This window comes from Melopsittacus undulatus, chromosome 5 (genome assembly GCF_012275295.1).
Source record: "Melopsittacus undulatus isolate bMelUnd1 chromosome 5, bMelUnd1.mat.Z, whole genome shotgun sequence".
Lineage (NCBI taxonomy): Eukaryota > Metazoa > Chordata > Aves > Psittaciformes > Psittaculidae > Melopsittacus > Melopsittacus undulatus.
In genome coordinates this window covers 10,722,186-10,737,199 of record NC_047531.1, presented here as the reverse complement: position 1 = coordinate 10,737,199, position 15,014 = coordinate 10,722,186, and the positions used below count along the sequence as shown (strand labels likewise).

General features: G+C 38.5%; 1 protein-coding gene across 1 annotated transcript in view; it reads right to left on the bottom strand.

Moving 5' to 3' along the window:
• NELL2 (neural EGFL like 2) overlaps nucleotides 1-15,014 on the bottom strand; it is a 166,270-nt gene that overhangs the window by 81,366 nt on the left and 69,890 nt on the right. The window contains exon 12 of the mRNA XM_034063122.1: nucleotides 13,855-13,983. Coding sequence (XP_033919013.1) covers nucleotides 13,855-13,983 — 129 coding nt within the window. The remainder of the gene's footprint in view (nucleotides 1-13,854; nucleotides 13,984-15,014) is intronic.

Genomic DNA, 15,014 nt, shown 5'->3' with positions numbered 1-15,014 from the left:
TGCATTTTGGCAAATTTCTTTGTTTTCTCCTTCATAAAACCTGCTTGAAATGTTTAAACAACAGAATTAGCATGAGGTTTCTCTGCACAGCTGTGAGTGGAGTTACAAAGAAGGTTATATTGGCTTACATCTTTCCTTTCGAAGTGCCTATGATGTTATTTCTATGATTTAAATAAGAACAAAAAAATCCTGGGGTCCTGAACAGCAGACCAACTGCCTCAGCACTGCAATGTCATCCATCACTGTACCTGTATAGTCACTGCAGTCATCGGTATACAAACACACTGTTATATGCATAGTACATACCTTTGATCTAACAGGTATTATTTGGGAAGAAACTCTACGGAATATATTAAAATCTGAAGAGACACCAGAACTTATAATAAGTTTCTCTTGGAACTCTAAAGTAGCAAATTGGTAAATTCACTATATATAAACACATAAATCTATGTCTGTACGTATTAACATACATATGTATATCGGTACATATACACACATATCTGAAAGGAACCTGAAAGAACCTAATTTGTATAAAGAACTGCTCTGACAGAAAAAATTGCAACTTGATAAAATACTCGTTGGGGTGGAATACCTGCTGCAGTACAAAGTCATAGAGCAAACTCCAGACATAAATCACTGTAGGTAAGGAATTCACAGCCTGTTTGGTTCTGTTACTCCCTTGGGCTGTAAAATTAGATGCATTTCTTGTAGCAGGTTATATATCAATGGTAAGACAGAGAAAGCACCACAAGTAAGAAAAAACCTGCATATGATTATCGTGCTGTAAAGAAGAAAGCTATATTAATTTGGTAGTGCCTAGTAGCACGCTCTTCCTGTAATGCCAATGATAAAGACAGCATTTCTGAGGTGCTCTGTACATCTAGTTATATTGTCATGCAATGTGCCTCTGAACCTTGCTACAAAATACATTAAAAGTCAAAAAGGTGGATTGTTGGCTTGTTTATTTGTCTGGCTTTTTCTTTCCTGCTTGTCAGTTTTTATTTCCTCCCTGTTTTCAGTGATGTTTACAGCTTCCAGAGCTGAAAATAAAACACCTGGATGGAAAACTGTTCCAGAGTCTGGTGACTGTTCAAAACAATAGACTGGATGTATAAACTCAAATTAGGGTTGATTTCTTAATGCTGTGATGCTAAATGTCAACAGTGTTAACTCCTGTACTTCTGTCTAGGTCATATGCTTATCTGCCATTTCTTCCTCTCTTCGCAATGTCTTTAAATTAATAGCTACTTGACAGCTGTACTCATTGCCTGCTTTTCTGCTTCCTTTTTTATTTCCAGAATAAAATTTGCCTGGAATTCACTGGAAGTACAAAACAACAGGATACACTGGATATTAGCAATCCCACAGAAATTTCCTAATTTCATTCAGTTTTGAAAAAGATTCTATTTCCCCAGTTTCTCTGGCCAGTGCAACTGCTCTGTTGGGTTTTGATGGAGAAGCTGTGGGCACTTGGCTATGAACAATGAAGGTGTCCACTCACTGAGCGAATGCTCAGGGCAGAGAGCCCAGTCCACTTTACACAAATTCAGTTCCTTTGAGTTTCGATATCCTTCAGCTGGTTTCCTTCCCTTCTTTTCCCTATAAGCTCTGCTGGCATGGAGGAATCATAGCTTTAGTAGGGTGCTGGTTCAGAAAAGTTAATTTTAAAACTCTCCTACACCAAAAATGTCTATTTACAGCAGGCACAGTGAGCATACTAAGGCTCAAATCACATTTTGTGAGAGTCATCTACAAAAGCAAAACAAAAAGTGAAGCTATCACAAGACTGCCACAGAGGCAGCTGGTTTTGCACAGAAAGTGGAAAATGGCACTGATCTCCTGATGCACAGATGTTCTGTAGAAACATAAATGCAGAGTTCACAAAACCAGCCAGCAGTAACATACGCCTCAGCTACCAGCACAGACAATGCAACTTGTGTCTTTCATAATTCTAGTTCACATCTCCATATTAAATTAATGGTGTTGATTTGTATTTGTATAACAACATCAGTTTTCCAGTAAATTAGAGACCTTATGTTCTTGATGTCAACAGACTGCCTAGAAGCTAGCTTTAGCACTCTCCAAAAATTCTACTTAAAAGATCCAAGCCCTCAAAAGCATTAAATAGAACTTTCTGAAAACTATACTAATGATTGCTTTGGCATGTAAATAGCCACAGGAGACCAAAAATGCTAATCGTTTTCATATTGCAGTGAAAAACTTAAAGCCGGAGCCACTTTTATTCAAACTTCCTAATTCAGGAGTGTTCAAAATAAAAGCTTTCGTTTTGCCAATATACCACATATTGAGATTTTGCAAAAGGTTTTATTTTTAGCTCACTTTATTTCAAACCCTTGTTTTTTCAATTGTTACAAAAAACCAACCAATCAGAAACAAACAAAATGCCACAAACAAGACACCACAACCGATCAGGTGACCTTTGAAGTGTTTCATTTGAACAAATCTAATAGTATTTTTTCTCAGACTGATTTGCAAAGATATTGTCCACATCTTTTAAACCCTCCCTGGAAAACAGAACTCTTTCCCACCCAGCTCTCTGGAAAAGCTATCCAGGATGCACAGGAAATAAGGTGATTATTACTGCTACTGTCACATTATTATATTACATTGGCATCTAAAGACCTTAATCGAGTGCCAAAACTCCACTGCTCTACACTGTGGATGCACAGCTGATAAGCTGCTTTTACAAACAGTTTGCAACTTTAGCAATAAATCATATTGCCACTGGACACAAAAGATAATTAATACAAAAAGTAGCAATCAAATGACAACTAGTCACACAGAGATCAAGTATATTAAAACTATGTGATTCCATTCCCTCCTTTGCACTCAATACGCAAGCTTTGTATGCATTATGTTAAGGTATTACACATCAAGGAAGACTGAACTGGGGCAGAGAGAAAGCCCAACATCTGTTCCCTTTCAAAGCTACCAAAACAGAAGCCTTTTCATCCTGCTTACTGGTTGAAACACTGGTGTAGCTTTTTATCCACCTTCAGATACAAATGCAGTAACTACAACAGAAAACCTGATGCATTTCAATATCTAAGGAAGACTACAACATTTATCTTCATTTTCTCCTGCCAAAAAGCCTAGTTAGCATATTAATGCACATTAATGTCTTACTGTTTAGTCAGTAAGATGCTAAAATCAGTTCAATAGGATGAATGCACCACTCCAATGGCTCTACACATTCAACAATAAAGACTTGTGTGCTTGAAGTTTGTGATGTGATACTGAGCCACCAGCTGTGATGTACAGACAACAATGTAGTCATGGAGATCATCAACCTGCTTTATTCCCAGTGGAACAGACAAAAGAGGCATCTCTGGGAAAATTGGTTAGTGCAAAAGTGTTTGGAATCTGCACTTCAATGATTTATTTATACTTGCAAAAACATCAAAACTGAAAAGTCTTCCTTTATCCCCTCAAGCACTCAAACAAAATTTATGCAAAACATATAACCCAGGAAAAGTTTCCCTCTACCCCTTCCTCCTGCACCTTAGTGAGTTTGCTTCCCTAAAGTGAAATTCACAGTTATGTTTTACAATCCCATTAGTAAGAAAAGAACTTGAACTGCAGTCTACAAATCATTGTTGACCAAAGCCTCATGCTAACAAAAAAGCTTCTCCTTCGGCCTCACTATCCATCATTGCCGTTATCCACCACAAAAGCCTGCCAGAACAAATGAGTCTGGTACTAAGTCAGTAAATCTGGGCTGTAAAGAAAGGAGGCTGTTTCCAGGACTTTATGGAGAGTGTCCTGCCTCCAGCCATTTCCTTTAAAACTCAATGGTATCTAGCATCAGTGATCTTCCTGGTCACACTTACAGAGGCATATGGTGAGCAGGGAGATGCTCTTGCAGGATTTTTGCAATAAATTATATGAAATACCTAAGAAGAGAGCAAACAGGAGCATAAAAAGCTTTATTTATAAATAAATATTTAATGAATGCCTGCACACAAAAGCAGAGCAGATTAGGCCTACAACTTAAAACAACCCCACATTTTTTATGTTAATGAAAGATTCTGTCTTCACAGCCCTTAAATATGAAACCCGATATTTACCCACTGAAGAGGGTAATGGTTTTCCACCTGTCCTGCACACACCATCAGCAAATCTCCATCCTGACCTGAGGGCTCCACTGCTAAGAGCAAGGGCTTCATTTACCCATCGTTCCTGTGAATCTTGGGTCTGTCTGCTGGGAATCCCAAGGATAGATGCCAGTTAACAATGGCTGGCATAAAGGATCTTCAGGCCCTTATTTTTATTGCTGCTGACCTGACTCACACAAAAACAGACATGCTGGGAAAGGTTGAGACTTTCTCATCTGGTCCCTGATCTGAAGGGTATCACAAAATCAGCAGATGTTGCTCACCCATTAGGGAACTATGAAAGAGTCACAAACAGTGACTGATCACAGCAACCAATACAACTGAAAATGGTAAACATGGATTAAAAAGAAATACAACCTTTCCTGGACAGGGTCACAAAGGAAAAGAAGTTCTGTCCTTTTTCTCTCTCTCTACTGACAATAGCCCTTCTTTTCTCACCTTCCTCTGACATTAAGCTTCTCTGCCGTTTTCCTTCCTCACCCACTTTCTACCCGAGTAAGTTTGGTCCTGCCTCCAATCTTCCTCACTTTGTCTCTCCAACTGTCTTCAACCCATTCCCTGAACAGCTCCTCCTCCTTAAAAAAAACGCTAGACTATAACTTTGATAACCATGATAACCAGCTTACCCATCTGTGAAAGTATGGTTGTTTTTTTTCCTTTCACCACCAAACACCTTAATTCATCCTCAGATTCTTCCTTCCCAGTTGCTCAAGTGTTTAGTACATTAAAACTCCCCAGCCTATTGCTCCAGTAAGAACAGTATTAGTAGGCTCTCTCCCACTTTGCTGACTGTATTTCCAAGCTCATATTATCTCCAGACTCCCTTCACTTTCAGCTATAATCTGGTTTCAGTAAGTCAAGTGCTTTAATTTCCACATTATCTTCCTATGCATCTGCTCTTGCCTATGCCCCTTCTTACTTCCTGTCTAAGAGGACAAAATATGTCTAGGCACTGGAACAGCCCTCACTCCTTCTCTTCCCACTACTATTTATTTCTAGGCTTTCCATCACTAGGCAAGCCTATGGTTTAACTACTATTGCTACTCCAGTCAGTCACAAACCGATCACTGCACTTTGGTTTTGCTTTGCTCTCTTAAATCAAGTTCAGCAGTTTTTCCAACTGACATATTCCACAAAGGATGTTAGCAACAACTTCAAACAAAATTGTGTATTTGCTCTGAATCTTCTGCGCCATTTATTCCAGCTGACTGCACCACCATAGGTGTCAGTATCACTCATACCCTCTATAGATAATCTTTGACTTTTTCTTCTCTTTATGGATATATATAGCCCTGTGCCTTTAGTGCTACCAGTTACCAACAGCCAGAAAAAGCCTAGCTCCAACAGTAAAATTACTGTCTGGCCATATGTATATGATCTGCTTCTGAAACTGTGGGAGGTTTAGTTGTTTGGGGGTATTATTATTGTTTTTGCCTACCTTTCTGGAGTCGTGTGTCCCTTCTCCCTCAAAAGAGAGAAGCACTAAAGACTAATGAATCATAATATAGCTAACCTTGCGTACCTACAGCAAGAATACACCCCATGTATTGAGTTAAAACAGAATCACAGTATCACAGAAACATACAAAAATAACCTCAAGCATGCACAAAGACCAAGGAGAAAAAATAAAATGGCTCTCCACCATCTGCTCTCAAAAAAGAATTTGGGCCACTAACAACTCACTGTAGCAATGCATAGGGAGGGAAGAGAAAATGGGCAGCTACAAGTGTCTATTGATTTTTATTGAATTATTAATGGACCTTAAGAGAAACTGAGTGAGTTGTATTATAAGTGTTAGCACCATTGTAATTGAGCTAATAAGAGGTTGTTATATCTTGACTAGACTCCTAAGCATGAATTAGACTAAAAATAAATTATAATTATTGGATCCTCACACAAGGTGTGTTTTTTCCTCGCCCATAACTAAACTGCATAAGTAACACATACACAGATCATACACATCCTGGTGCTTGTCCCTTCACTTTATTTTAAATCTTGATCTTTGCTTAAGTTTGCTTTTATTTTATTTTCTGTCCCAGTAGCCCCCTCTCAGGCTGCAGGAGATGGACAGAGAAATCACAAAGTCACTCAAGGTCTACATTTCTTGACAGAAGCTCTATATAGCTTTGAAAGGATGCAAAACAACATTACAGCACTTCAAAAATATCATTTTTTAACAGTACAAAGAGTTGTTTTTATTTCAGCTTGCCCCAGTTTTTGGAAAGGAAGACAGATTGTTCAGATAAAACTGTCCTTGTTAAACATGCAGCAGGAGATACTGTTCAACAGCTACTCATGCAAGTGAGACTCTTGGAGGAAAATGAAATCTTCATCTCAGTCTCATGGAAACATCACTGGACACCACATACATTCTGTAGTTAATATATAGATATAAATATGAATAATACGAATATAAATATATATGCATAAAAATAAATTTTTGCAAACAAATATTGTCTGCTATCATGTAACGTTTTACTTGGCAAACTACATCTTCTTACTACTTAATATCTTATAATTAATGCATATGGTAGTGTATACATGATAAAACAAGTAATTATATATAGCTATCTGTCAGACATGAAAGCATCCTAGGGGGCCTTTCCCTAGGCACCAAATAACTGGTGTGATGTACTGGCATACTGAGAATAAAAAGGATGTTGTATATGATTAATTAGTGAACTCTAAAAATCAGGCTTACTGAGACTCCAATTCATGATCTATCCCCCTTCAGCGCAGCACTCAGTTAGAAATAGGTCTTTACATTTGAATTACAAAATAATCTTCTTTCCCCAACCCCCCCCCATTTATAACAGATTCTCATCATTTTGAACTGGGAATGTCAAGAATTTAGAAATACTTGCCCCTGTTGGTGTTTTTGTTTTCCCCTATTCTAAAAGGGGAATAAGGAGCATTTATGTTTTTATACAGAAATCACAAATATGTATCAGATTCTTCTTAGGAAGAGGCAGCACAGATTGTATTGCACACGGGTATTTTAAAACTCCTTGCTGGAAGACAGCTGCACACATAGTACCTAGAAGCTGTGGTAAGACCCCTGTTGGTGGGTTAGACTGTATTTGGGGTTTGAGCAGGAACAGCGCATTCCTGCAAGCTATCCATTAGACTACTGCCTGTTGTACAGGAACAAGTGCCAGTATCACAACTCAGCTGTCTCTCCAATGGTGTCACGCTACTTAGAGGAGCATAACAGACACAGACACTGTGGCTGCTATTGCTCTGCACTCTTCATAAAGGAATATTTATTTTAAGTCTGGTTTGATTTAATGCCAGGCATTTCTGTGTTTTTGTTACAGCTCGTGGGATCCAGATTCCACATATCGTTAGACATGTCGCACTTTTAGACTGAGGTTTTAAAATTATGAAAGAAACTCAACAAACTGCCTGTGAGTACTTTTTTCACAGCACAGGGACAGCATCTAATTCTTTCAGTAGCCCCTTCCCAGCTCCTAGTGAAAGCTGAAAAGGAAAGAAAACAAGACCAAAATGAAGACTTTAGTTTCCTTTCTTTTTTGCTTTCAGGTTGCTGAGTTAAGCAATTTGTCTGAAAAAATTCATCTTAATTTCCCATTTGAACCAAAATGTAACATAAGCTTTTATTGCTGGTGGAAAAGGGCTCCTCTTGGTACACTACAGCATCTCCTGGCAGCACAGAGAAGTTTAAGAGTTTCCAAAAGGCTCCCTTTATATGATTAGTTTCAGCTTTTTTTTATCATAGTAACAACTGTCTGTCCTGGCTATGACTAGATGATAGAATCGGTGTGAACATACTATCTGTAGAAGCAATTAAAATCAAATAACACTGAATCACATCCTGCAATTTCAACACCTACAAACTATCCTGATGCTACAGGCAGTCGTGCTATCTGTACCCTGGTATGCATCGCACTCTATGAACTGGTGTCAGGGATACTACTTGCATGCTTTAAGTTAGCAATATGCTTCAGTATCTTTCTGTGTAAGCACCGTGAGGAGAAGAAGGATCTGTCCCACTCTGACACACTGACACATTAGAAGTGGCTTGATAATTCTTCCTATTTAGATTTCTCAGTAACATAATGATGGAAACAAGATGACACTTCCTTTGCTGAGAAAAATTATTAATAATTGATACCATATTAATGCCATTTAATATGAATGTTTAATTTTAATATTAATAATGCTTAATTACTTTTTAATAGAGAATTGGAAATAACATTCTACCCTCCTGGAGTGAAAGTTTTTCTTTCTGCTTGATTAGTTTTTCAACACAACCCAAAAATGACAAGGTAATGACTCAAACACTGCCAGTTGATGGAGATGGAAATCTTCATTTCTTAGCTATATGTGCTGTTATTACCACATCACACTTACAAAAAAGAATTTATGTATGAAAAGAGAAGCTTGGATAACCTCCCCAGTTTCACAAAACTGACAGCCCTGCAGAGCTCCTAAGTAGGGCTCTCACCTAAAATATATGGTGCGTAGCTAGCAAATAGCCCAGCACTGGTTATTAAAAACCCAGAGGACTTAATAGAATATTTTTTAATACTCTGGGATTTATCTCCATTACATAAGTCTCTATCTTACTTATGCTTCAAGAAGAAATGTATTTTTGATCACTTGGCCAATATGCTGCAACACATATCCTACCGCAATTTGATTATTACTGTTTCTCTTCTGTAAGAGGTCTTCTCTTCACTGCAATCAGTAGAAATCAGACTTATTCTGAAAATATACTTTACTTTTGTTATCCAGTAGTTAAAAACAAGATTAACAGTAAGATTAACAATAGATGGTACTAACTAGGAAAGTGAAATTGTGCAATGTTTTTATTTTGGGGGAAGAAGGCTGAATAAAGCATTAGTATTTTTACCAGAAGGCAGGGATAAATTAGTAAACCCTTCCAAGCAGAATGCGATTGTACAACTCTGAGCTAAGCAAAACCTGATAAAGTCCAATGGAGTGGCACTTCCAGCATGCTTCAGATATCTACTCTGGAAAGAGACAATTCATCCTCTAAGACTGCCTATTTCCCTCTACTGCTGATGACTCAAATCAAGCCAGTTTATTCAAAAGCAGATTTATAAACTGTCCCCTCAGGGGACAATCTGTGAAGCTGATGCAATTCTCAAATGTAGATGAAGTCACTCAGTCTTTGGTCTCATTTCAGCTGCTGCACTTGAAAAGGGGACAAACATGGCAACAGCAGAGAAACTGGAAGAGTTAGGAGGAAAAGGGATACATTGGAATGATAAGGGTTTCACAAAAATCTGTTTAATAATATTGTACGATCCAAAACTATTAAGATAAGTTAGCTAGGTTGTGTACTGTGCAACTTGTATAACTAAATTCCCAAACCCGAAAATAAACATTATGGTCCACCATAAGATAAATAAATTTGTGATGTGGTTGACCTTGGTCAGCGTTTCAGCACCCACCAGTTGCTCACTCACTCCCCCCTCCAGTGGGATGGGGAAGAGAATCAAAAGAGCAAAAAGTGAGGAAAATCTCATGGGTTGAGATAAAAACTGTTAATAAGTGAAGAGGGAAAGGGGGAAAAAAGTGATTCAAAGGCAATCACTCTCCAGCTCTCAGCAACACACTGATGCCCAGCAATTCTTCAAGCAACAGGCACCTTAGAAAGGGTACCCTGTTTTTACTGCTGCACATGATGTTGTATGGTCTGGGATACCCCTTTGCTCAGCTGGGCTCAGTTGTCCCAGCTTTTCCTTCCCAATCTCTTGTCCACCCCCAGCATACTCACTACTGCAGGGAAGTGAGAAACAGAGATGGCCTTAACACTGTGCAAGCACTGTTCCACAATAGCTAGAACAGCCCCATGTTATCAGCATAGTTCTAGTCACAAATCTAAAAAATCACAAACCTAAAAATCACAGCACTACACAGGCTGCTATGAAGAAAATTTACTCCACCCCAACCAAAATCAGTACATGATGTAAAACAGCCTCTGCATCACACAAAACCCTCTTGATAAAGAAACAAATCATCTCTTTTTCTCAGCTCATGTTCAGTCCTGGTGCTTACAAAAGATTACTGCATTATCCTGTCTTTCTTCTTGAGCCTACTCTCCTCTCTAATGAGCATTCCTTGGCAACACCTCTGAAGTGAAATCAGAGATAGTTGAGTGCTACTCTTAAATCAGAAAATCAAGCATCAAACAATCCTTCCAAGTGCAGTCTCCAAAGGGTACAAGTAACACCTCCTCCTCAAACAAATCTTTTGAGACTGCCAAAAGTGCATGACATGGTGCATGAAAACAGCTTAGGTTCAAGGAACTGAAAAGAACGCCTAAATCTGCCACCAGCAGACTGTTTGGAAACCAACTGTATTTTAAATATGGGTATATTTCATTCCTCTAGATGTATCAGAATATCTTAGTAGCCAAGAGTAACAAACTCCATCCTTCAAATCTTTTTCAGCGTAACTCTACCACAAATGTAGTGGGAGTTGAACATGGTCTGAAATATATCCCAAAGGGTGATAATCAGTTTGTGAGCACTCCAGGTGTTGCTTTGGCAAAAACTAATTACACTTCATCAGAACATCTGGTTTTGTAAAGCGTTGATGCTAGGCTATACACCAAGGATGCTGTATTCAGAAGCACCTACACCTAGGCAGCACAGCAGAATCCGTACCTAAACTGCCCACAAGGTATTTCAAACTGCGTAATAATCTGACAGAGAAAGTAGGTTTCAAAGTATTTGGAATAAGGCTTACAGCACATAAACAAAGGAATCCCAATGTTCTAAGTGCTGTTTTTACACAATCCTTCAAGGGAAAACTGAAAGTGACATAAGTATTAACAAATATTATTATTATGAAACTAAAAGGTATCCATCATAACAGTATCCAGAGACATCATACAGCTTTGGAAAAGCACCAGTTCTTTCTAGGACAGAAGCCAAACTCTTCCATCATTCAGATGAAATACATGCAGTTTTTCCAGACCCACACTGAAACCAGCTTTGAATATTCTTATTTTTGCTCTTCTGCCTTATGGAGGAGTTCTGCCAATGGGAGCATCGTTACTTCTGTTTATTCTTTGAACTTTGACAGTGCTGAGGCACAAATCAGGATTATATTTAGTGAAGTTTGGCTCTAACACAGAACCAAGGCATCCAATTTTGAAGTACATCTGAAGTTTGTGAAGCGCAAACATTGAAACAGCTATCCTATCCGCAGGCTCCAGCCATTACAAAAAGCCTTCTCTGAAAGGCTTTGTGTTAACTCGACATTTCTACTCTTGGCATTGCTCGTAATTAAAGCCACAATAATGGCATGGTGAAGAACAGGTATGTGCTGAGAAAGGCAGGTAGGGACCATTTCAGCCTTTCAAGATGAGAGACAGGACTCTGAAAAGATTTGGTGTTATGCTATTGCTATTATGCCCTTTGCTACTACATTGTTTAGTATTAAGGTAAGAGTGTCTTTCCAGAGATAAAAAAAAACCCTCAGTGTTCAAAGAGACATTTGGGCTGGTAAAAAGGATATAATACTAAAAGCACAGCGCTGAGGAAACAAGGATATTTCAATCCTTGCTGCTTCTGTTCCACAAAAACAATCCCAAATTTTAATCCCTAATCTTATTTATTTCCCTTTCTTCCAGCACATCACCTGCACATTCAGGGACAGATAGCCAAGGTCATGTTTGGACCTGTGTACCAAGTGTACATACTTCAAGCAGTGTCTACACTGCAGCTACAGTACGTAACTAGCAGCAAAACTAGACTGTTGTGCCTGCTGAGTTAGCTTTGCCCTTGGCTGGGAGAACTTCATCTGGCTGGGACCCAATCTCATGAGTTCTGCTCACATGGGCACATCTTCCTAATAGGACTTACTGCTGCTGTTTCCAATGTAAGCAAGCGCTCTTGGATCAGGCCGCAAATCATACACGTTTTTAAGAGAAAATTTAAGGCATCCAAGTATAGTAACATATAACATTATTATTTTTATGTAAATAATGTGTCCCCACCTTTTATTCACTTAGGTGAGTTTATTGAAAGCACGTAAGCAGGCTGATAGTTACCACCCAGAAACAATGCCATTTACCTGTACAGAAGTAATTGGGCCAAGAAATCCTCTCGAAAAATCATCATACTGAATTCAGGTACTGCACAAACTGGTAAATCTACTCATAATACAAATACATAATTCTTACATATGATAATCTACTTTGTTCTCATCTAAGTATTTTCTAAGCATTTCATCACCAATGCCAACCAAAAAGCTTTGTCTGGTTTTTGCTTATGACATGCCTGGCAAGTTCCACACATAGCAACAGACTCTAATTTGAGTGACATGTAGATCACTAAGAGAGCATAATTTGGTTTTTCTGCTTTCATTCAGCAGAGTAACAATAGAGCTGCAGAAAAAGACCTTCTTAAAGCACCTGATTTCAGCATAAGTCCATTGCTCCAGTGACCCCCTCAAATAGGAAATGGCTGATGAGTTCCCAGAAATGAGATCTGCGACCTAAGCTTCAGCATAGTCTCCAGGAACTATAGGATAAAAAGTGGCTGATGCTGCAACACAGAACAAGCTATACAGCAGGTCCTGATGTCAGATGCCTGCTGGGACATGATGAGGTGCAAGGGTTTTGTTTCTGCATGATTTTTAGTTCTCAAAACAGGCTTCCACCAGAAGGCTTGCCACAAAGATTAAGCAGAGGTGTATGTGAATCTGAATTAATTACACACTCCTCTCCTGAAAACAGCCATGAATTCTCAAATCTAAATCTATAGGTGATTGTTCTCTCTGACATTAATGCAGCTACTAACTCAAGCCGCAGGCATTAACTTTTGTAGAATTCAGCCGCAGGAACAGTCTTGAAATGCCTTGATGCATCCCATTTAATTGTGCATTGCCAGAGAACGATCCACATATTAGATGGAGCTGCAGAGTACCTTAAGACTCTACTCACACATGCTGACTTTCAATTTAGCAGGCTAAACCTGAACCAAACTGCTTATTAGTCAAAGGCTATCCTGCTTCCAACACATAAGCTGCATGGTACAAATGGCCTGATAGTACGCTAGTATTACGTGTTTGAAGAACCAGGGTTTTCAGGAGGAAGAGTAACAGCTAGCACAAAAGCTAGGAGACTGCACAGAGGAATTTGGCTCTTGCTCATCCTGTGAGGATGTGGTTTTTTTTCCACAGGATTATGCTAGATTGTAAAAGCACAAACTATAGAAACTTCTCTTGTGATTAAGTAGCTTGCTGCTCCCTGATACCAAAAGAGCAGCTCAAACAATAAATCATTACTCAGTATGATTAACAACACTAGTATCTAGTCTATAGCATTTACTTACTTCCCAGGGAGAGAGAATGGGAAAAGGCAGCAGTGAAAAGAGAAACTAAATGTTATACCTATGTGTTATTCAGATGGTTGACTTTTAGGTTGCCTGAATATCTGAATATTATGAAAAAAAAATAAAGGGAAAAAATTTCCTATAGAAGCATGTTTCTAATTCAAGACCTCAGCCACACCAACCTGCCACTTTGACACTGAGCAGGTTTTTAATTTCTGTCCTTTTAAGAACTAAATTGAAATGAGAATTCTTTTTGTTGATTAGTATGCTGTATATCTAATTCATTGCATTTAAGAGGTCTATCCCTTTGACAACTTATGAAACAATATGTTCATCCCATAGTAATTTATACAGAGGAGTTGAGTATCTATACAAGGCATTACCTTCACAGTAAGCATTGTCTTCTCGAAGGGCTCGGAAGCCATCTCGGCAGCTACAGACAGCTCTGTCATCTAGGTTTCGGCAGACCGAATGCTCCATACAGCTATGTCCTTCAGTGCAAAAGTCATGGCCTGTACAGAAACAAATATGATTGAGAGTTAAAAAGAATCCAGGGATTTTAAAACATCCCTGTCAAAGACAGTCCTATCTTTTTCTCAGGTCAAAGAATACCTTTCTATTGTCCATGAGATATAGAAAAATAAATTGTATCAAGCATGAAACAGATGAAAAGAGTAGTAAAGGCCACAAGAACAGACTGTCTCTAGGTCTTCGATTCAATTTCAAGTTATGGCATTGATCTAAGGCAGCTGAATAGGAGGCTTACTTAAATCCCCTTACTGTCTCCTTGCCACTGTAAAGTACTTTTACAGGACACTTCTTAATATTTCTTTGTTATTTCTTTTTAGGACGTTTATAAAAGAGCTCAATCATTTGGACATTTGGTAGCTCATTTACAAGTGGCCTCACTTCTTTTCCTACCACTTTTTGTTCCCAGGTGTGTTTATAAAATCCTCCCACATTTAACAGAAAGCCTTTGATTAACATTGCCTTGTTTTGCTTTTCTCTTCCCCATATCTTTTCCTTTCAAGCTCAACTGACTGAATACTGATTGCATCATCCTTTCCATTTCAGAGAAAGTTATCTTTAAAATCTCCCCTTTTAGCCACCCCTATTTCCCATTCTCCCCCGTACATTTTTCATTAGTGTCACCATTTTGAATTGAGCCTTAATTACAAATTTTTAAGAATCCAAGTTCTTCTGCAGGCTGGAAAATTTAGATTGAACCTTTCAACTCAGTAGCTGTTGGGGTTTCTTCTAATTCCTCCTGTTTGCTCTCATGAGATCTAATGCTGCTCTGCTGCTGAATACCATTAAATCATCTTTTATTATGCTGAATTCAGGGTGGTTGTAGTAACTGACTTGAAGCTTCTGCAGTTTCCACATCTGTCTATAAAGGTGTGGTGTTTGTCTCCTTCATTGTTTTCTCAAGAATTTCATTTGCTTAAAGCTTCCTTCTTTAGCTGAAGCATTAGAACTGAACAAGCAGCAGTACTTCACTGTTGTTTTCCAGTAACTATTTTCTTCTCTCAAAACCTCCCAC